The sequence below is a fragment of the Myotis davidii genome, unplaced genomic scaffold (genome assembly GCF_000327345.1).
Source record: "Myotis davidii unplaced genomic scaffold, ASM32734v1 scaffold534, whole genome shotgun sequence".
Classification (NCBI taxonomy): Eukaryota; Metazoa; Chordata; class Mammalia; order Chiroptera; family Vespertilionidae; genus Myotis; species Myotis davidii.
In genome coordinates, this window is record NW_006286678.1 from 2,786,008 (window position 1) to 2,808,693 (window position 22,686).

General features: G+C 48.6%; 1 protein-coding gene and 1 long non-coding RNA gene across 2 annotated transcripts in view; one reads left to right on the forward strand and one right to left on the reverse strand.

Moving 5' to 3' along the window:
- Window positions 1-22,686, forward strand: part of GABBR2 (gamma-aminobutyric acid type B receptor subunit 2) — a 341,708-nt gene that overhangs the window by 314,743 nt on the left and 4,279 nt on the right. Inside the window, exons 15-19 of the mRNA XM_006758607.2 lie at window positions 10,240-10,350; window positions 14,008-14,232; window positions 16,102-16,284; window positions 18,982-19,111; window positions 21,721-21,838. Coding sequence (XP_006758670.1) covers window positions 10,240-10,350; window positions 14,008-14,232; window positions 16,102-16,284; window positions 18,982-19,111; window positions 21,721-21,838 — 767 coding nt within the window. The remainder of the gene's footprint in view (window positions 1-10,239; window positions 10,351-14,007; window positions 14,233-16,101; window positions 16,285-18,981; window positions 19,112-21,720; window positions 21,839-22,686) is intronic.
- On the reverse strand, window positions 1,617-3,288 carry LOC107182240. Its single transcript, XR_001512959.1, has 3 exons — window positions 3,077-3,288; window positions 2,589-2,706; window positions 1,617-2,196 (listed from the first exon to the last, which is right to left on the reverse strand). It is a non-coding gene; the product is annotated as an uncharacterized LOC107182240 (long non-coding RNA).

A 22,686-nucleotide genomic window follows, 5' to 3' on the forward strand; every position in this document is an offset into this window, starting at 1 on the left:
CTGTGCTGATGCTGGGACAAGCAGGTTTTAGGGAGAGTGGTTGAAATAATAGGCTCCACTTACGAACTTGTTAACTTTGAGATGCCTGAGAGATTTACCAGTGGAGTTAGCAAGCAGGCAATTGGATTTACAGGATGAGCTCAGAGGTAAGGTCAACATTGGGCAGCTTTCTTTTTTAAAAGAATATATTTTTATTGACTTCAGAAAAGAAGGGAGAGGGAGAGAGAGGTAGACACATCAATGATGACAGAGAATCACTGATTGGCTGCCTCCTACACACCTCCTACTGAGGATTGAGCCCATAACCCAGGCATGTGCCATGACCGGGAATTGAACCCTGATCTCCCGGTTCATAGGTCAATGCTCAACCACTGAGCCACACCGGCCGGGCCATTTCCTGAATTTTAATAGAACTTTAGAAGGTGCAGAAATCTGAGGGGAAGGACCATGTGGCCCAACCAGCTTCCCTCCTTCTCCTACCTCTCTTCTTTCTCACCTCTCTCTCCTCCCGCCCCCCTCTCCTGGTTCCCGCAGAGGTTTGGGCCTCCTTGGAATGCTAGGTGCACATGGCACTGCCCTTCCAGAGCCGGCACTTTCCTCCGAAGCCGTGGCTCTCCCTGGGGGAGCTCTCCTCCAGCCACATCTCCTCCAGCACAAGAGCGCAACGGGCGCCTTCCTCACGCACATCAGCTGTTCTCAGTCACCACTAGTCTCTCCTCACTTCTTTGCCAACTTAACAAGAAAAGCTGTCACACTTACTTCAAAGTGTCCTTAAAATTACAAGGTCTTCCAGGCACTCACTTGACTCTGGAACAAGGCCTGGAGACCCGCTGGACCGGCAGCCCAGTCGTGGGGCGTTGGCAGATGCGCCAGGCTCATGAGCGGGCCCTGTGCTGCCCAGTGTCTCGTTTCCGAAAGGAGCCAGAAATCTGGGTGTTCCAGTGAAACCACCTGAGTTTTAAGTACTGACCTACATGCCCAGGCAGCAGGGATGCCATCACCATGTCCACAGTGTGTCTCATGGAAGCCCCGCTTCACCCAGCACCTCTTGGCTGTGGATTCAGCAGTCATACCTGTGAGCTCTTCCTGCTCAGGGCTTGCCCAGGGGCCCCAGAGACAGGCCCAAGGAGAAGAGGGGCATCCCTGAAGGCCCGCCTCCACAGGGATGGGCACAGAGCCCAGCCACAGGGAAGGGAATGACAAAAGTTGAGATGCACCTCCCACCTGCTTTGCTTGGCTTAGGTTTAGCTTGGCTTTGCTTCTGACTGTGTCACCTTAAGCCTATTTCCTCACCTGTAACGGGTGTAAAATTCCTGGCTCCTTCACCCTGAAGGTCTGCCCTGAGGTCAAAATCAGAGAAATCCCAGCCACAGTGGTTCTCAACCTTCCTAATGCCACGGCCCTTTAATACTGTTCCTATTGTTGTGGTGACCCCCACCATATAATTCTTTTTGTTGCTACTTCATAACTGTAATTTTGCTACTGTTATGAATTGTAATGTAAATATCTGATATGCAGTATGTATTTTCGAACGACCCCTGTGAAAGGGTCATTCGACCCCCAACGGGGTCGCGACCCACAGGTTGAGAACCGCTGCAGTAGAAGGATTTATGAGCTGCAAAGGGCTAGGAATGTTAGGACCTATCACTGCACTTGTCAGCCCTTAACTTCCCCACGAGGATCCCCACCCCAGCTCTGACCCTTACACAACCACAGAAATTCACGCTAGATTCCAAGGTCAAATTAAGGATGCCTCTGTGATCAGGACCAGGCAGGGATCTGCTGGCCCACTGGTGTCCTAATGCTGAACTCAGGTTGCCTCTGCTTCTCAGCCAGTGCCCGGCCACCTCTCCCACCCCACAGACATCCGGTGAGTGGCTTTGGACCCCATGCCTGCTGCTCTGGACGCTGCCCCAAGTGCACCAGAGCAAGGCGCACAGCACCGGCAGACTGGATGAGTCCAAAGTCAGAGGGTAGCCCTCATCCAGCTCCAGGGGGCTGGCGAGGCAGTGCTCAGCCCAAAAATGTAAGTCCAGATAAATGCTGGCTGGTGGGCAGCCCACGAGGCTGGCCCCTCCTGTGCCAACCCACAGCATGGCCCAGGGCATGGGGCATGGAACAGGTCAGGACACCTGCATCCGGGTCTCCATTCAGTCACCCTCTTGCTAGAGTCCTTTCCTGGGCCTGTTTCCCCACCTGTAAAAAGAGGCATTGGACTAGTGCATAATCCTCTGTGTTTGGAAATGGGGAGTCAGGGGAGGGAGATGTGGACTGTCACAGTGACCAGAAGACATTCGTGGCCATTAGTACCCAAGTGCCAGGGCACTGAGTGCCCTGCACTGAATAGGCAAGTTCCTCACAACAGAGAACCGTGTCCCCTCCAAAGAAGACAATGCAGAAAGTGCCCTGTTGAGAAACCCTGCAAGCCTTCAGTCCGAGGGCAGATGCTCTATCCACTGAACCAAATTGGCTGGGGCTGGCCAGTGTTGAGATCACCTGGTGGGTGATCTCACAGGTCCCTTCCCGGCCTGGGATTCTGAAAACATTCACTCTAACTCGTAATCAAACATTCTAAAAAAAATTCTTACCTTGAAACGACAGCTTTTAGCTTTGCTGCCTCAGAGATGTGGGGCTGCTGCTGTTGAGATAAGCAGCCCAGCCCAGAGGGATCTGGAAGGTTCCTCCCGGCTCCAGCACGCTGTGACTCTGCAGTGGGAGATAATGATGACGGGTTACACACACGGAGCGGGCTTTCCACTCTCTGAAGCCTGCTATTCACCCCAGTTACCTCCTTTGATTGTCTTGCCAATGCTGGGAGGTTGCAGACGAGGAATCAGACTTAGAGATGTGTTCAAAGTCATACAGCTGGACTTGGGGTCTGAACCAAGTGCCCTTTCCCCTCCCTGCCCAGGTTTCCTTGATGAGATGACACCCCCCGTCCCCCGCCCGTTGTCCCCAAAAGAGGCTGTGACTCAACTGCTTTCCCAGGAAAGAGAGCATCTCTAGACTCTGCAATGCAGCCCAAAGGTTAGACATCCTCCCTCCCCCACCATCACATTTCTATACACACACTCACCTTCCAATTTTACCATCTATTTCAAAAATCAAATTTGAAATTTAAAAGAAAAGCTGGATGGCTCAGGGAACACGTTCTGAGAGAAGCTTCTGGGAACTGGTCAGAGGTGGAAGGCACCCGCTCCTTCAAAGAAGCACTGGCCAGCCCCAGCCCGTTTGGTTCAGTGGATAGAGCATCTGCCCTCGGACTGAAGGCTTGCAGGCTCGATTCCATTCAAGGGCACCCACCTCAGTTACAGGCTCACTCCCTGGCCCAGGTCCAGATGTGTGTGGGAGGCAGCCAATCAGTGTGTCTCTCTCACATCAGTGTTTCTCTCCCTGCCCCCGCTTCCACTCTTTTTGAGAATCAATGGGAAAAATGTCCTCAAGTGAGGATTTTTTTTTAAGAAAAGGTGGGGGCTTGAGAATTTGAGCCACCCACACAGTGGGAGTATGAAAGATCAAGAGCCCCCTGGGCACAGGAAAGACCATGGCACCCTTCATGTCCTCCATCCAGACTCCCCTCTGCTCGGACCCACACAGGACACACAGAAGTACTGTATTGCAGGGTCTGGCCAGGGTCAGGACATATGGATACTCTGTGTCAGAAGTGTGTGAGTGACAAAGGAATCTTCACTCTTAACTGAAGATCTGCTGAGGACCAAATGTCAGCCTGGTTTAAGATCCTCTATCTGAGGCCTGGCCCAGCACATCTGTGTCCCCTGGGAGCACGTTGCAACTGCTGCATCCAGACCTGCTGGCCCGCCTGCCGGTTAACAAGCTCCCCAGGTATTTGTGTGCTGGCCCCTCACTTACTACACTCCAGCCACACCGGCCACCTTTTGGTTCCTAAAATATGCCAAGGACTTTGCCATTTAGATCCTCCTCACTTGCTGTTCCCTCTCCGAGGAATGGTCTCCCCCTAGATTCTCACATGACTGGTCTTCTCATCATTCAGGGCACAGACTAAATGTCACCACTGCAGAGGAGCCTTCCAGACTATCTGATATGCAGTAGGTGCCCCTGCTAGTACCCCTCAGAGAAACTTGTACCTCTCTGTAGGAACACATTTCACCATTGTACTCAGCTGTACTGTATGGTTCATCAGCCTTCTGTGTCCTCCATTAGGCTGCACTCTCTGGGAAGGCAAGCATCCTGTCCATCTCGTATACCTGGGCCCCAGCATGGAGCACAGTGCAGGCACACAGTAGGCTCATGAGAAACATTGATTGAGTTTTTATGTATCGGTCCATGTAGGACAGTACAGTCATCCCTCCGTTATTCAGGCTCACATTAGCTATACTGTAAATTAACCCATGGGTTCATGCTGCAAATGAGTAACCAGGGTCTAAAAGAAAGTGGAGACTTGCCCAAGGTCACCCAGCAAGTCTATAGCAGGACCAGGGCCTCTGACCTTTCAGGACCCAATGCCTCAACCCGTGCCCAGACACTCTCCCGGTCGTTCATGTATGCAGCCTAACAAAGCAGGATGTTTGCAGGGGCCACTGACCTACATTGTGAATAATTGCATCATGCAGAGGGACTCTCAGGCCAGCTGCCCTCCTTTCAGTGCACAGATGGGGAGACGTTTCCCCAGCAGCTTCTGCAAGCCTCCCGCTGAGCAGCGGCTGGACCAGGAGTCAGGTGTGAGCCCTTGGAGCCCCGGCCATCACAGACAGCCTTGGCCTCTCTGCTGGGCACTGCCTGTCAGGCAGGAAGAGCATTTTATCGGCTTGAATTCAGCTTGCAGCACCAAAGCACAGCCCTCACAGAGCTCCAGGGCCTTCAGGGGAGGCCTCTGTTGAATGTTTAGTAATTAAGTCATTCCTCTCACTAGCCACGCCTCACTGTTATAGGGCAGGTCTGTACCCACTGGCACCTTGGAAGTTGACAGGGTGCTTTGAAAGAGGCGGAGAAGGTTGGGAAGAGCATATGGTGAGGGAAGAAAGACAGACCTGGGTTTGAATTTCCGCTCTGACACTTTCTAGCTGGAGATTTGGGGCAAGTTACTTAACCACTCTGTGCCTCAGTTTCCTCATCCGTAAAATGAGTAGCACTTCTTGTTGAATTCTTATGAAGCTTTGACAAGATAACGGGTATAGGGGACACAGCTTAGCAACTAGATGTCGTTGTCACTCATGACAAGCAGCTCTCGGTGCCCTTAGGGCAGCTCTTATTGGTGAAGTCCACCCACTCTCCTCTGAGGCTGCTCTCATGGAATCATCCTGATCTCACTAGAATGGAAGACCTGTGAGGACAGGGGTCTTGTCAATCCTGCTGCATGCTGCATTCCCCATGTCCAGAATGGTACCGGGAAAGTGGCAATGTTCGATAGTTATGAATGAATGAATGAATGCTTAGGTAATTTCCCAGGTGAGCAGCAAGGAAGGAAGGAAAATAAAGAACAAAGCAAGTTGAAGTTCTTGTAGGCCAGTGTCCAGAGCAAGGGAAACGATTCCTAGGCCAGTGGAGGCGTGTCCACAGCTGTACAGGGCAGTGGGCCTGAGTACCAGCTTGGCATCTGTAGGGGTCAGTACCCTGTGCTCACTGGCCCTGGGCTGCATGGACGGCCCATAGTAGGAGCAGGGTGAGTGGAGTGGGCAGGTACAGCCTGGGCTGTCCAGCTCAATGGCACCCCCACCCCCACTGCCCGGGAAGGGAGATGGGGGTCCTCCAGGGTGCCCGGAAATCTAACCTTGTTTAAGGCCAGTGGGTACCTTCTAGAGTCGTACAGGATGCTGCTGAGGGCTTTGTCACCTACAGCCCCACCAAGCCACAGAAGTAGCTCTGTGTCCCCAGCCCAGGATCATCCACAGCTGCTGGGTGGGTCTGTCTGCACAGTTCTTTGGTGTCCTCTAGTGGCGCTTTGGTGCACGGCAATGACTCCAAGTAAGTGTTCAGGTGGTGGCCGTGGTGCACAGCTCTCCCTCCTGTGACTGCTCAGACCACTCTGAACTTGTCTCAGGTCAGGCAATAAGACAAGAAGAGGTGTGGCTCTTCCAGTTTGCTTTGAGATTCAATGCAAGGGTCTTTTTTATCCAGATTCCCCATCTCCCAGCCTGAACCTGAACTTCATCACTCCTGAAACCACCCCCACCCCCTGCCATTCTGACGCGTGATCAGTGTGCACAGACCTGTGTGAGGGGGATGTTCACTACCAGGAGACTGTTGTGCTTATTTCTGGATCCGCGCCTGTGGACTGGGAAGATGTGTGAAACCTCTCTGCCCACTGACTTCTCTGAAATCTCCGCAGGCCCGTGGTTTTCCAATACCCTCTAGCTTATAGAGATGGGTGAGGGACTGAAAGACCAGATGTAAGAATTAGCATTTCAGGATTCAAAGAGATCAGAGCAGACCAAGATGGGGACTGGGGTGGGGAGGGGCTTACTAACAAGGGAAAGGTGACTATGCTGGAATGTCAGCTGCAGAAGAGGGAAGACCGAGCTAACAACAGTTGGATGAAAATTATCTGACGGAGTCTTAGTCAACCCTAAGGAACATCTATCTGAATCACCAGTGGAAGGTCGTTACTTAAAAATGCAAGGAGGTCTGGAAAAGGCTGCAGGCGGACTTTCACCAGGTGGTTGAGCTCGACCCTAGGCCTCTAGACCAACAGTAAACTCAAGCAGGCAAAAGGACCGGGTCGACATGTGGGAGGAGGTGGTGTGTACCTTCACTGTGGGGCTCCCCCTTCTAAAGGATGATGTGCAGACTCAAGGAAAGAGAGAGGTTGAGGTTATTCTGGGGAGCCCAAGAGGAAAGACCAATGGGTGGAGGTGCAGGAGGAGGTGTTTCTGGTTCAGTAAAAAAAACTGCAACCATCTCACCAATAGTGGGAAGAGGGGTCTGTCCCAGGGGCATGTAAGCCAGACAACCATCGTCAGCTTCCTGTGAATAGTTATCATTACACTGAACAAGATGTTTGACAGAATCAGCCCTCTACACATAGAATCTGAGAGTCCATCATAAATTAGTGCCTTTCGTTGCAGAACAGACACGGTCACCTTTAATGGGTTTGCTATTCATGCATGGCCGCAATGGGCCTGTGCTACTGCATTCCAATGTATGCTTGGTTGTCAGATATTAAGAGAAACTCAAGTTCTGCCACAAAGTCACTGTTGACCTTGGGACCACATTCCTTCTCAGTCTCCTTAGTTAAACAATGAAAGGACTTGAAGAAACTCCCATCACCCTTAGAATCCAGGCAGCAATGGAGGGGAAATCTCTGGCCTTGGCCACTCTGACTGTGGTCTCTGTTACCACCTTCCCCTGGGTGTCTCTCACTGGTACCCACTGCCACCACTTCCCTCCCCTCTGGCACTCCAGCCCGCATGTGCACTCAGTGACCATGGAACCACAGAAGCCAAGCTAAGGCTTCCTGTGGCTTAGGACAACAAAAGGGAATCCGGCCTCAGAGAGCATGTAGCTGGATGATCTGGTTACAAGATGGCCTGTGCCCAGGGATACCACCACTCCTGCTTCCATGTGGGAGCACCGTCTTTCCCCAACTCACAGGTGCCCAGGCCATTGCTGCCTCAAAGCTCAGGCCTGGAGATCAGAGCCAAGAGAAATAGCAGTTCCATCTTCCACCTGCCTCAGGCCCGCCTTCTACATCACCAAAGTGCCCCTTCCTCCTAGTGATTGACCCTGGGAATGCCTAACCCTTCCATTCCGGCATATGACTTCACCCTGGGCCTCAATAGGACAGCATCCTGAACATACTTCTTTGATGAGATACCGTTATTGGTATCTGTTCTAAAGACAAACAGATATGCAAAGAAATCTTCAACTTTACTTAATAAATTTCTTGGTAGTGTATGGATGTAGCAATTCTGAAACTGCTTTGTGTTTATTTGTAGGATTAAGCAAATGAGAATATTTTGATGTCATTGGAAACCAGTGTTCTCACTGTAGAAGAAGAAAGATGCAAATATGGAAATAGAGGGAGGCAAGCAAGAAACCTGTGGTGTTAGAGCTTATATATACAGGGTGTCGCCAAAAAATGTATACAATTATTAAATATGTGTGTATACATTTTGGGACACCATATATATCTATAGATAGATGATAGAAATATATAGATAAAATTATGATGGATGGTTCATAAATACATACATACATACATACATATATTCACACATATTGTGAAAATTAATGATACCCCAGAAACCATGAACACATCTAATGCCCAGATATTGATTTCTAAATACCAGTCTCTGCTAAAAAGAAGCAGAACTCCTTGGGAAAATGGCTGATTCTAAGACTGAGGGGGAAATAAAGTGTGAGGAGACCTTGGAACATCTTGTGCCAAGAAGTAGAAAAGTGCTCAAAAAAATTATGGGGACATGTTGAAGAACACAGAAGGCAGCCAGCAGCGAAGGGGTTGCCATTAGCCAAATCTGGAAAGATTTGAGCATCAAAATTAAAAAGACATATTACTGGATAATAAGACACTGAATTAAAAAGAAACCTACAAGTCTATACTGATACACATTTTTTAAAGTGAGCCGTAAAGAAAGATGTTGTGTACAGTACAATGCCAAGTATTTCAGTGGAATCATAGTGTTAGAAAATCACCATTTTCCAGCCACCAAAATAATGTGACTCAGGTAAGAATCATCAATGGATGCTGAAACCACTGAGTTAATGTTTGTGGGGGAACAGGATACCCACACAGGCACAAAGTATCTCCCACAGATTATTTATTAATTATGAGAGGGAAATGGTACCTTTGAAGCAGAAAGTCTGGCAGACAGCCCCTCAACCAAATGATCACAGTTAACGTCACCAGTAATAGGACAAGATGCCATCAAGTGCCCCTGAAGTGAAGCACCGAGAAGGCCAAAGTATCACTTACGTAGGATTCCTGCCAAGAATGCCCAACCTAAATCTAATCATGAAAACACATTCAGACAAACCCAAATTGAGGGATTTTCTACAAAATAACTAAGCTGGAAACTTCAGAAATATCAGTGACATGAAAAGCCAAAGTAGGCTCAGGAACTGTTGGATATTAAAGGTACGACAAGTAAATGCAATACATGGTCCCAGATTGGATCCTGCTTTGGAAAAACCACAATTGCCTTAAAGGACATTATTAGGCCAACTGGTGAAATTTGAAAGTGGATGGTAAATTAGGTAATACACTGTATCAATGTTAAATTTCCTGAATTTGGTTAAGTGTGTGTGGTTATGTAAGAGAATCTCCTTGTTCTAAGGAAACACATGCTAGATATTTAGGGGTGAGGGGTCAGGATATCTGCAACTTACTCTCAATGATTCAGGAAAAGTACAGGGTGGGGCAAAAGTAGGTTTACAGTTGTGAGTATGTAAAGCACAGAGTTTATTCTTGTACTATTACTTGTTAATTATTGTATTCATTTCCATATGAACAACCATAAACCTACTTTTGCCCCACCCTGTATATGTACAGTATATATTTTTCCTTTTCCTGAGTGTCTTTTTCTCCTTTTGCTACCTCCTTCCTGATTCTCTCCCAGAGGTTTCCAGTTCTAATTACTGAAGTTGAGTAGGATCCTCTCTACCATCCCTCTTGGGCAGAGCACTCTGCTCTAGGAAACCTCATAGGTCTCTGACCAGCCTCTGGATTGGCTGCCTAGGGTCAGGTGCCCACCCCTGTCCAATCAGCTCTGGCCCCAGGTGGGTAATGCAGCCACCAAATCTCCTTTAATGGGGTGGTGGGCAAGAGGGTCTCTTTAGAAGGGTTGGCAGTAGATCTGATTGGCCCAGCCAGTAGATCTGTATCTGCAGCTCCCCAAGTTCATTCCAGAGACACCTAAAGGACTCCTGACCTAATTTTGTGCCTCAATTTCCCCCTCTTTCAACAAATGTTATAGATATTGGCTCTGGACCAAGTCTTGTATTAGGTTCTAAGGGCACACAAGTGACTCAGTCCCTACCCTCAGGAGCTCTGACTCAAATTGGAAGGGCATAAAAAACATATATAACTTTAGTACAGGCTGAATCACAGCCAACAAACAGAAGGCAGTCAAACTCGCTGAGGCCCACCCCCATAGGAACACAGGTGGAAAAGAGGCGGATCCAAACATCCTGATGGTGGCACTAGCTGTGGCTTATGGGAGGGAAAAGCACAGTCAGGTAGGGACCCAGTTGTTGGAAGGGTGCCCAGTGCCATCCCTGGGTTTCTGTTTTTTCTTTGCACAGCCGGACCCCGCAGGACGAGACATCTCCATCCGCCCTCTCCTGGAGCACTGTGAGAACACCCACATGACCATCTGGCTTGGCATCGTCTATGCCTACAAGGGGCTTCTCATGGTAGGTGCAGAGCAGGAGGCGGAGTGCAGGGAGATGCTTCCCTGTCACACTCTGTCTCCTAAGGGCCTCCAGCAACATAAAAATAAGAACCCCCAGGACTAAGCACATGCTTTATGCCAGGCCCAGTACCTGCCACAAGGTATGGCAATTTCCATAACAACCCCGTGAGTTGGTGTAAATAATGTATTCATTAGTACTTCCCTGAGGAATACACTGAGGTTGTTTGCCCAAAGTCACTCAGCTAGTAAGTGGCAGAGTCAAACAAAACTTGGGAGCGTGGCTCTGGGCAGCTGCCTCTGTCCCACTCCTGGAGGGCAGTGTGTGAACATCTAGCGCATGTTCACATCCGAATTTCACTGGATTCTCTAAATCCATGGGAGGTTACTGGACTCATCCAATTCTGTAGATGATGAAAGTGAGGATCAGAGAGGTTAAGTGATTTGCCACAGGCCATCTGGTAACTTTCAGTCCCAGAACCTAGCACTTTAATATCAAAGATCACGTACCAAGCCCAGCTCACACGATTGTGGAATGTCGAGGTGAGGAAGGCCTTGAAAGGTGAGCCCCACCTTATCTTATCCCAGATTGAGCCTTGAATCTTCTCTCCACATGCTGTGAAAACTGTGCCTCCACTTAAAACCCTGCAGTGACAGGAAGCTGCTGCGACACCCTCCTCAGATCTTCCACAGGAAAGTTAAGCCACCATCTGCTACTGTGTGGCCTCCACTTAGAAGTGGAAAGTGAAGCCCCCTCGAAAAGTCCTAAAATAAACTGGGATTCCTTGCGCTGCTCAAATGCTTCCACGCCTGCTGCTGCTTCCGAAACTGTTAGTGGTCAATCCTGGGTCCTTCAAGGGGCCACACGAGAAGAGCAGGTGTTAGGGGACCCTCAGCAAAGATTTCCCTCACTTCACACTAGTTGAGACCCTCTTGTGTTTCCATAGAGGTCCTTTGCGAACTACTGGGCTGCCATCGGAGTCCCATGAGGTAATGACCTGGAAGTGCCCACAGGAGGTTCCCAGAATGTAAATGAGTCATTAAAAGACCAGCCTAAGGCCCTAGGCTTGGGAAGGGACACACTCTGGGATCCTGGGCACCAGGGCTGTCAGAGAGGTGGCACGGACATGAGGACAGCATCATCACCAGTGGGCGAAGCAGCCCCCTGGCCCACGTAAGGAAGGATTTCATATGACAGAGCAGTGTTCACAGATGTGATGGCGCCCCTGGGAAGGAAGGAGCCCTGTTACAGGAAATGTGCAACATCCATGACTTGGGTTGCCCCAGCCCTTGTTGAGTAAAGAGGATGAAACTAGACTCTTTCCAGGGTCCCTTCAGCCTCCATGTTCTTGACCCTGACTCTGTGAAATTAGATTATGTGAATCAGATCGACTCTAAACTGGATTTATCTATACTGATTGGCCATTCATTACCTTCCCCACCAACTTCCAAAAGTGGTTGGAGATGACTGTATCTCTTCCAGTAAAGCTAATACCAATCAGATCTTGTCAATAAAACTGTAGTTGACAGCACGAATCCTTTAGTGTCCAGTGTATGCAAAGAAGTGTGCACAGCCCTCCTGGCCCTTAGGGTGTACCACTAAAAGCCCCTCTCCTAGTCCCTCCTGCACTTGAACCTCAGAATCTCACAGCTGGAAAGAGCATGCACAGCCCTGTAGTCCCGCTCTGCTGTCAGATGTTTCACCATCCTCGCACCGCACAGCCCACCATGAGCATCCCAACAAGTGTTCTTTCACTCACTGCTTCCATACCTCCCGTGATGGGGAGCTTACCCCTTCAAAGCAGCCTGTACCATCCATGGATGGCGTCTTAGTTTCCCGTGGCTTCCATAACACATTACCACAAACTGATGACTTAAAACATCTCACAGTACTGGAGGTCAGAAGTCTGAAATCAAAGCAGGTCTGACCCCTGTCAGAGAGCAGGAGACCTAGCGCCCATCTAGCCCTGACACTCACTACTGTGGGACCTGGGCCTTGCTCAGCCTCTTCTTCCCCGGTGAGATGTGGCAGCCATGCCCAGTGCCCTTGTGGGATGGCAGCGGGCCGACTTTGAGGGAAGCAGCACCAAGCAGACTTTCACAGCTGGGGGTTCTTTCCCTCATTCCGTGTCTGCTTTCCTGGGCTTCTGGCTCCCCATTTTAAAAGGAATTTTTTAAAAATAAATCAGTCTGTGAGATAACACACTAAGAAAAGGAGAGAACAACCATGACTGTATAACATAATACCAATTACAAAATGCCATTTACATTCTATATAGGACATTTCCATTTATAATATGCTTTCACATCCACCCTCTCACTGCATCTGGAAGGAAACCCTGTAAGAGAGGTATTTTTATTCCCATTCCACAGATATTGAAACTGAGGTCCTGAGAGGTGAAGTGACATGGCCAGAGTCACACAGCCAGTGGACAGCAGAGCAGATTCCAGATCCCCCGGCCTTGTGCCAGCCACCCTTCTGCCACACAGCATTGCGGTGCCAAAGTAAACCAAAACCCCAAACCATAGTCCCTCACTGTGCTGCTAAGTGGCTCAGGCAGATGGCCCATGCCCCAGCTGCAGTGAGGAGATCTCAGCGAAGAGGGCCTTTGTGGGAAGGCCTCCTGGAGGTGCTGCACTGCAGAAGCCCCTGCTCAGTCAGCAGTCTCGGTCGGCTCTCCCTCCCACCCACACACTTTTCTGCCCTGCATTTTATCTGTACTTCCTTCTGCAGCCTGCCCTGCCCTTAGACCACCTGTGAAGACAAACTCTCAACACACCGCTTCAGATTACATTGGAGTTCTACCTGCTCAATTCTGTTGGGAGATACTGGTTAAGAGTAGAGCTGCAAGGGAACGAAAACCAGAATAATAGTGGTTAAAGGGACAGTTAATCTCCCTCTCAAGTAAGCAGTCTCGGAGAGGTGTGGGGGCTCCCGCACCTGAGCTCCTTGCATCTGTGGGCCCCATCTTCATCATGCTGCTTCCACATTGTAGTCTAAGATGACTTAGTGGTCTAAACTCCACCTGTTCTACTCCATCTATTAGGAAGGGGGAAAAGAACATCTTTCTCTTTAAAGACACTTTCTAGAACTTGTACGTCCTTGTGCACACTACATGGCATTGTCCAAAACCTAGTCATGTATAGGCTAGGAAACACAGTGTCTATTCTGGGTAGCTATGTGCATTGTAGGGTAACAGAAGTCCCAGACACAGGGGCTCCTGCTGGTATAATGGGAAAAAGACTGGACTAAACTTCTAGAGACACGGTCCACTTTGGCCAGCGTGTTGCTCTGTGGCCTGGGATAAGTCCCTTCCTCTCTCTGTGCCTCAGTGTTCTCTGTAGAACGAGGGGAGATGGTGAAGATCATGTCTGAAGGTTCTTCCCACTATGGCTCCTGTGGGTCTGTGCATGAACCAGGGATGGGGGCGAAGGAGAACCAGACAGCTGTAACACTCCCGATCGGCACCCCCAGACTCAACCAGGGCCGTGAGCGGAGACAGGTGGTGACCTCCAGAAGACCTGGGTGATAGCTCAGCCCCAGCCTCCCGCCCCGCAACCACCACTTCCCAAGTAGCCCTCTGTTCAGCTGTTTCTCAGAACAGAGAGTGTGTGCCACCACGTGGTAATGACTGTCTTTCCTTTCTGTTCACCATTTCAGTTGTTCGGCTGTTTCTTAGCTTGGGAGACCCGCAACGTCAGCATCCCCGCGCTCAACGACAGCAAGTACATCGGGATGAGCGTCTACAATGTGGGGATCATGTGCATCATCGGGGCCGCCGTCTCCTTCCTGACCCGGGACCAGCCCAACGTGCAGTTCTGCATCGTGGCCCTGGTCATCATCTTCTGCAGCACCATCACCCTCTGCCTGGTGTTTGTGCCCAAGGTACAGGGCAGTGCCCACAGCACACCCTCCCCACCCTGGCCTCTGGCCTCCAGCTCTGTCACAGGGGATTGCTGAGTTTCCTCCACTTCCTAGTTGTACACATTCTTTTTATGATGAACACAGTTCACAACGCAGAAAGTTTGGAAAACGCAGAAAGAGTAAAAGCCAGATTTTCAGAAACCATAGTCCTACCACCCAGAAAAAACCGTTTTCTTTTGGTTTTTTACTGTTAATATTTTATGTGATTCTTCCAGTGTTTTTAATAGTTAGGCAGTGGTGCTTTTTCAGATCTAGCTATAATTCTAGCACATATATTGCTTTGCAGTTTGCCTTTTTCACTTAATTTTTTGTGTTTTGTATTTCCCCACGTTTATAACAGCACTGAGGGAAAGTTCCACGTTTACTTGTCACTGGGTCTCTTATTGGTGCTCATTGCAGTTGTTTCCAACTTTATTTATTATAAACGACTTTTCCACATAACACATGTTCCTTATTTCCCATTATTCCCTTAAGATAGAGTGGCAGAAGTAGTATTAGTGGGTCACAAAGAATAACCGTTTCTAACAGCCACTTACATGTTTCATTCATCTGGAAAGCTGACCTGCAGGCCCACCCTGAGAGGTGCTTTTCAAACATTATGCTGCCCAGCAGCAGGTAGAAGAGCCAGAGGCCTTGCCCTCCTAGGAGCCCCTGCAGTGGCAGATCTGCACAGAGGGAAGCCTGACCTCCGCGGGTCTCAGGAAACAGAGAGAGTGGGGAAGGAGTTGTTGGCCCAAGCAGGGGAGTGTCTGCCTAGGACGAGATGAGGGAGAGATCACTCAGGGCCCCCGCTCCCCTAGAGGCTGCCCATGGCACCCGCATCTGGGTGCCTAGTCAGTCCCCAAGCAGTGTCAGCTCTGCCCTAAGTGCCTCTGGCGAATACTCCTCCCTTCTCTAGTTGTTGACACCTGCCCAGGCTCCAGCTTCCTACACTCCGACATTCCGTCCTGCAAAAGATGCCAGATGATTCTGAGCCCCACTCTGGTCGTGTCACTCTGCCCTGTGACCCTCAGTAGGTCCTCACTGCCCTCCTGTCTCCAGGATCCAGTTTCGGACACTGGGCTGCCTTTCAGGACCCTTCAGTCTCCCCAGAAATCCCTGTCCACCATCCAAACTGCCCTTCTCCATAAGCGCCCTGAGCCCCAGTCTCCCTGTGCTGGCATATGCCGCTTCTTCCCCCTGGGATTCCCATATCCTCCCCATCCTTCCCAGCCTTCCTCAGAGCTCAGCCCCTCGCCCCTGGCCCATGAGGTCCTGCTGGTCAGGGGTCGTGGCTCGCTCAGCCCCTGCTCTCCAGTCCTGAGCCCAGAGCCTGCCTTAAACCAGAGATGTTTCTCAACTAAATAAGTAAGATCAGGGTCAAGTGGCAACCTTTTCTCATATAAAAATGTCTCTGTCAGCAACAGAGCTAGTCACTAGTCTTCCCCCAACACTCACCAGTGTTTCTAACAAGAAGCCTGCACTCTCCTCCATCCCACCATCTTTACAGCTGTCACCTTCATGTTTATTCTCCACATGGCACAAGGCCCAAGGCAGAGTGAGGCTCAGCTGAGCCAGGCCTAAGGGGCCCTAGTGGGCTCTGCAGGATAGTTGGGACGCAGGTGGAATCAGGGTCTGAAGACCAGACTTCCACTGACAAGGAAGTTGACCGAGACTCAGCGAGGGGAAGGGGGCTGCGCAGGTCACGCACAAGTGAATGGCAGACAGTCCTGAGCCCAGGGCTCTGGACTCACAGCATGTACTTCCTATGGCCCCTGCTGCCTCCAGTGCAGGACCTGCGGGAAGGCTGGATGGAGGGTTCTCTTTTCAAACCCACCTGTGTTCTTTCAGCTGATCACTCTGAGAACAAACCCAGATGCAGCAACTCAGAACAGACGCTTCCAGTTCACTCAGAATCAGAAGAAAGAAGACTCTAAAACGTCCACCTCTGTCACCAGCGTGAACCAAGCAAGCACATCCCGCCTCGAGGGCCTGCAGTCCGAAAACCATCGCCTGCGAATGAAGATCACAGAGGTACCTCCCACAGCACTGCCAGCCAGGGCCCCGTCCTCCCTCAGGCGTCCCTGTGCCCCGATGCAGGGAACTGTGAGCTGCTGTTCCCATGTCTCCTCTAGGACACCCCTGCATCACAGCTGTGCAGCCCCAGCTGCCGTCATGCCGGCTGCAGGCACCAAGGAGGACGTGAGCTAGACAGGCTATTAGTCAGATCGGCAGGAGTGTATTCCCCCGCTGGCCCAGGCCTGTGGTCCAGCGATGCCCTGATTCAATACATCCCCAGAAAGAACAGCGTTCTGAGAGATGTGTGAACTTCCCGATTGTAGCAGTGAGTTGGAAAAGTTCAGTGGTACACCTCCTGTGTGTCTCCTCTACTACTCACACAAACACTTCACTTCTGACACTTCTGGTCACCAAATGTGTGGGGGCTTCTCCCCCACCAAGCAATTCTCTGCAACGCCTGCTGGGTGACCTATGATTTAGCCCAGTTCTAACACTATCGGGAGACAGTGTCCGATCCCACGGGTTAAAGGCTCAGTCCCACAGCACTGCTCCCACCCCACTTCAGACGCCAATCCAAGTAGTAGGTCCCCAGGTTACCCTCAACTTCTGTCCTAAAAATTTAGCTACAAGTTTGAGGGTCCTACCATCCCCTCTTCAGGTTCAGATACTTTCCTAGAGCAGCTCACAGAACTCAGGGAAACACTTATGTTGACCAGTTTATTAGGGGGTATGATAAAGGGTTCAGAAGAACAGCCAGATGAAGGCATACATAGGGCAATGTCTGGGAGGGACCCCAAGCACAGGTGCTTCTCCCACATTGAGTGGGGCGCGTCATCTTCCGGTGTTGATGTGTTTGCCAGCCTGGAAGCTCTCCGAGCCCTGTACTGCTGGGGTAATTATGGAGGCTTCCTCACCCTGTCGGGAGAACAGGGTGGGGCTAAAAATTCCAAGCTTCTAATCATGGTTTGGTCTTGCCAATGACCAGCCCTCATCCAGGGGCCCACCCGGAGTTGCCTCATTAGAACAAAAACACACTTCTCACACGGGAAATTATAAGGGTTTCAGGAGTCCTGTATCAGGAACCCAGGCAGCGGAGCACAAAATATATCTTCTGCTATTTCATAAGTAGCTTCCTAACTGTGTGCACCCCCCTCAACTGTTCACTCTCCACACTCACCAGCAATCACTTACATCTATGTGATGGACCACAAGAGAGAAGGAAGTAAAGAGAAACTTCCCAGAGAGTTTGCTGCAGCAGACCTCACCTTTGACCTGAAGGTCCTTCACTGGTTCTTGAGTATTTCAGAGGCCATAACCAGATTCCTTGGTGCCCAAGCCAAACGTCAAATGCTGGACTTCGTATACCAGGGAAGATAAACCAAATCAAATATTTGATTCTTTACACTTTCCTCTGCATTGTTTGAATTTCTTATGATGAACATGAATCATTTTTATAATGAGAATAAAATGCATCTTCATTTTGAAAAAGATTTTTAATCCAGACAAACGACCAGTCATATTTTTAGTGTAAGTATGTCCCACACAATATTTGGGATATACTTATTTTTGAAAAGGATCCCTTATTATCTGAAATTCACGTGTGAGTATTCTGTATTTCCAGTTGCTCACAGTCTCTGCCACAAGAGCCTCTGCACAGCGGTCTGGCATCTAACGCTGTCTTTTACTGTGGGGCCGCCCTCCACTAGCCACGGGGGCAGAGTAGGACAGGTTTCTGTCCCTCGACTTCCACACTCCAACACGAATGAAGAGTTTACTCACTTCAGGAAACCCAAACCCCAAGCCACTGTCAAATGCCCCAAGGCGTTGGGTTGTTTTTCCTGGACTTGAACTACAATCTGGTTTCCTGGTGCTTCCACCTTTGATCCTAGCCTTGCCATCTGAGTCACACAGAAAGAGGTATCTCTCGCCTCCTGCACATGAAAACTTATTAAATAATTTATGGCTGTGCTCTTGACATCAGGACAGTACTTTACAGTTGACGTGGTCCCTCCCTTATGTTGTAATAGCGTGCCCCTACCCTCCCAACTACGGTCCACTCCCCAACACACACATTATTCCCCAGGGACTGGACTGCCCGGGGCTTGCATCTGATTCTCCACAACAGTGTGAAGCTAAGAGCTGGCCAGTCCTGCAGATCTGTTCCCCCACACCAAGGACTCTGCTAGTATCCATAATAATACTTACAGTCATAATCTTACAGTAGCAGATTACTCTTATATGTGTTAAGCACTGGACTAAATTATTGTATTATCTCATTTAATCTTCTTAAGAACCCTGTAAGGTAGATACCATTATTACACCCATTCTACAGATGAAAGAACTAAAATCAGTCCTCACCAGCTAGCACACAGCCAGTGAGGAACAGCTCTGGGCTTGCCCCTAGGCTTGGCCAGCTTCAGAGCCTGCACTGGGATGCTCTCCCTGCCCTAAGCTGCTTCTTGAGGCACAAGGCTGCACTGGACACATCATTGCAAAGCCCAGGCCCCTCTCATCACAGCTCCTCCTGGAACAAGAGCTGGCAGGGCCGTCTGCATCTCTTCTCCAACATGCACCCGCCCCTCTGGCTCTCACTGCCTCCCTAAACCAGCCCTGTGACCCTGTGAGCCACTTCTTGGCTCTGGAGGCTGGCTGCCAGGGCCGGGGCAGGGGCTGGGCTGGAGCTCTGACTCAGCTGGAGCCTTTGTCTTCTAGCTTGACAAAGACTTGGAAGAGGTCACCATGCAACTGCAGGACACGCCAGAAAAGACCACCTACATTAAACAGAACCATTACCAAGAGCTCAACGACATCCTCAACCTGGGGCACTTCTCCGAGAGCACAGGTAAGAGGAGCTGGAGTCCCTGCAATGAGGGGGCCTGGGTATCAAATAGCAGCCATCAGCCTTCCGTTTTACAGATGAGGAAACCGAGGTCAGGGAGGGGCGGGCTGGTCTGAAATCACACAGGCAGAGCTGGAGCACCTGGAGCCCATATCTCTGGCCACAGTTCAGTGTCCATCTAGAGCCCCACTCTGCTGACCCTGAGGCTTCCGTTGCTCCTGTACACACATGGCCAGCATTCCGTGTTCTGATGAGGGCACACTGTTCTTAGCAAATAGATCACATGTACTCCTCCAAACGACATGTCTTAGTTTCCAATGCGCCACATCAATGTACAGGAAAAGGAATCGTCAGTAGAATGATGTGACCCTCTCTCCCCACAACCACTGGGAAATGAAAGCTGAAGTAACACAAGCCATTTTGGTTTCAGCAAAATTTTAGATTCCAGTGTAGGTAAGAGTGTGTGGAACTGAGAATTCTCCTGCAACGTTTTGGAAGCCAGTATGGCACTCTCCAACTGTTAGATGTGAAACCTCGCAACCTAGCAATTCCACTAGCGGGAGCCCATCCTAGGAAATACTCCCACCTAGGCAAAGATATAGACACACACTGTTTATCACATTATTTTTAGGGGAGAAAAACTGGAATTAACATAAATGGTCATTATTTGGGGTAGTTTCATTAATTATGGTACAATAAAACAAGGTGCATAATACAGCTATTAAAAAGTGAGGTGGGCCGAAACCGGTTTGGCTCAGTGGATAGAGCGTCAGCTTGCGGACTGAAGGGTCCCGGGTTCGATTCCAGTCAAGGGCATGTACCTAGGTTGCGTGCACATCCCCAGTGGGAGGTGTGCAGGAGGCAGCTGATTGATGTTTCTCTCTCATCGATGTTTCTGACTCTCTGTCTCTCTCCCTTCCTCTCTGTAAAAAATCAATAAAATATATTTAAAAAAAAAAAAGTGAGGTGGGCCTGGGCTGGTGCTCAGTGGTTAGAGCATCAGCCTGGGCACTGAAGGGTTGCGGGTTCTATTTCCAGTCAAGGGCATGTATTGGATTGCAGGTTCGATCCCTGGCCCCAATTAGAGTACATTAAGGAGGCAACCTATCAATGTATCTCTCTCACATCGATGTCTCTCTCTCTCCCCTGCTTCCCCTCCCTTCTACTTTCTCTAAAAAAAAAAATCAATGAGGAAAAAAAAATCCTCGGGTGAGCATTAACAAAAAAAAAAAAGTGATCTATTTGTGCAGATATGGCAAGATCTCCAAGTGAAAAGCAAGATGAAGACTAGCATTATGATATATATAAATTGCATGTGAGTGTAAGTGCATTTTTAAAATTATTTGGAAGAACAGACACCAAATAGTTAACAGTACCCACCTGTGTGGAAGGATGGGTGAGAAGGGAATCTTTTACAATTCATTTTATATACTTCTCTATTGTTTGCATTTTGTCGTTAGCATACATTCATTTTTATTATAAAATTAATTTTAAGTCAATGAAAAATCTTGTTTCTTTTATTATTACATGAGTAATAAGTACTCTTATTATAAAATTAATATATAAAATTATAATTAATTTTATTATATGTAATGTAGTTAATATATTAGAAACGCAATATTATAAATTTATTGTATATTGATTGTTTAAAATGTTTAAATGGAATTAACAAGGAAATTGGAAGAATAAAAATTATTTCTCATAAAAGGTGGGCATTTCAAATTAGTAGGGGAATGACTTATTTAATAAATATCATTGGGATAAAAATAATGTTAGATCCTTACACTTTACACAAAAATCCAAGCGGATAAAATATTTAAATATAAAAGGTGAAACCATGAATATGCTAGAAGAAAGTATAGAAGAATTTATAATCTCAGAGGAAGGAAAGACTTTTTAACTTTGATGCAAAACACAGAAACCACAAAAGAAAAGGTTGACAAATTCAACTACAAAAGAAAAAAATAATTTTAAGCCTCACCCAAGGATAAGTTTTTATTGATTTGAAAGAGAAAAACATTGATATGAAAGAGAAACATTGATGGGTTGTCTCCTATTCATGCCCTGACCGCACTCTGACCTCGAACCTGCAACCTAGTTATGTGTCCTGACTGGGAATCAAACCCACAACCTTTTGGAGTACGGAGTGAAGTTCCAACTGCCTGAGCTACCCGGCCAGGGCCAATAAGAACATTTTTTCACAGTGCAAAAGCCATCATAAGTAGTAAAATAATTAAACAACAAGTAAGCCAAAATATAACTCAGGTAACAAGCTTATTTCCTTAGATAGAAGGAGAAATTATATGTTGCCTACATTGGTTGACCTGATTTCACATCCCCGCTCCCATTTTATTATTTTGTTCTTGGAGAAAAGGAGGGCAGGGGGCACACCGTACACATCTCCAGCACACCCTTCCGTCCCTGGGTGGAGGCTTCTCCGCTCCCAGCCTTGGTCCCAGGAGAGCTGCTGAAGAGACCACGGCTCGGAGAATGCAGAGGGATGCTGGACTCTTTTGCATCCTCTCTCCTGGGGCAGCATCCTAAAAATACTGCACTGTCAATTTCTAAAAATCAAGTTCATATCGCGTGTTGTGGCGTTGTTTTGCATTCAGATGGAGGAAAGGCCATTTTAAAAAATCACCTCGATCAAAATCCCCAGCTGCAGTGGAACACAACAGAGCCGTCGAGAACATGCAAAGATCCTATAGAAGATATAAACTCCCCAGAACAGTAAGTACCTTCTCCTTGAGAATTGCTGCCAGAGTACCTGCAGAACAGTTTACAGTTTACCATGCACCATGTCTTCATGCCCATTATTTTATTTGAACTCCACAGCAATCCCATGGTGCAGGTCAGGTGACGGTGCTCATTGTACAGATGAGAAAACTAACATTGAAAAAAGAAGGTGACTCATCAAAGCTCATCCAGTTGCTATGTGCAGGAGATGGGATTTGAACTTGCGTCTGTCTAATATCAAATCCCAGGTTCACCACTGTAGCACATTGGCTTTATTGTGTATAAAACTTAATCTTGCTAAATGTGTTTATTTAACAATGATTTACTGAGACCTACTATGTGTCAAACCCAGCAGTAAAGAAAACAGACAAAAATCCCTCCCTTTGTGAGGCTACCAATCTATTTGTAAGACAATAACTTAGTTAAAAAAGCGAAACCTAGTATGTTAAATGGTGGAGAAAAATAAAGCAGGGAAGGGGGTTAGAAGTATAGTTTGAAATAGGGTGGTCAGAGAAAACTCACTGAGAAGGAAACTTCTAAGCAAAGACCTGGTCATCTCAGTTCGCTTTGTTCCCAGTGGTAGTTTTTAGTTCTTCCCAGCTCACAACAGATTGGAAGCAGAGATTAGAAAGGTCAACCCTGCAAGTTGGCTCCTGGGAAGTGACAAGCAGTGAGAACCAGCAAAAACAGCTGAATCACCAACTGCCTTGCCATTTGGGACCATTCAGTGTTAGAGCTAATAGCCTCTCCACCCAATTAGCTCCAAGGCTCACTGGCTTACAGTCAGAACTATTAGTGGTAGTTACATGGCATGTGTCAGCGATTTACCTGTCAGTTCCCTA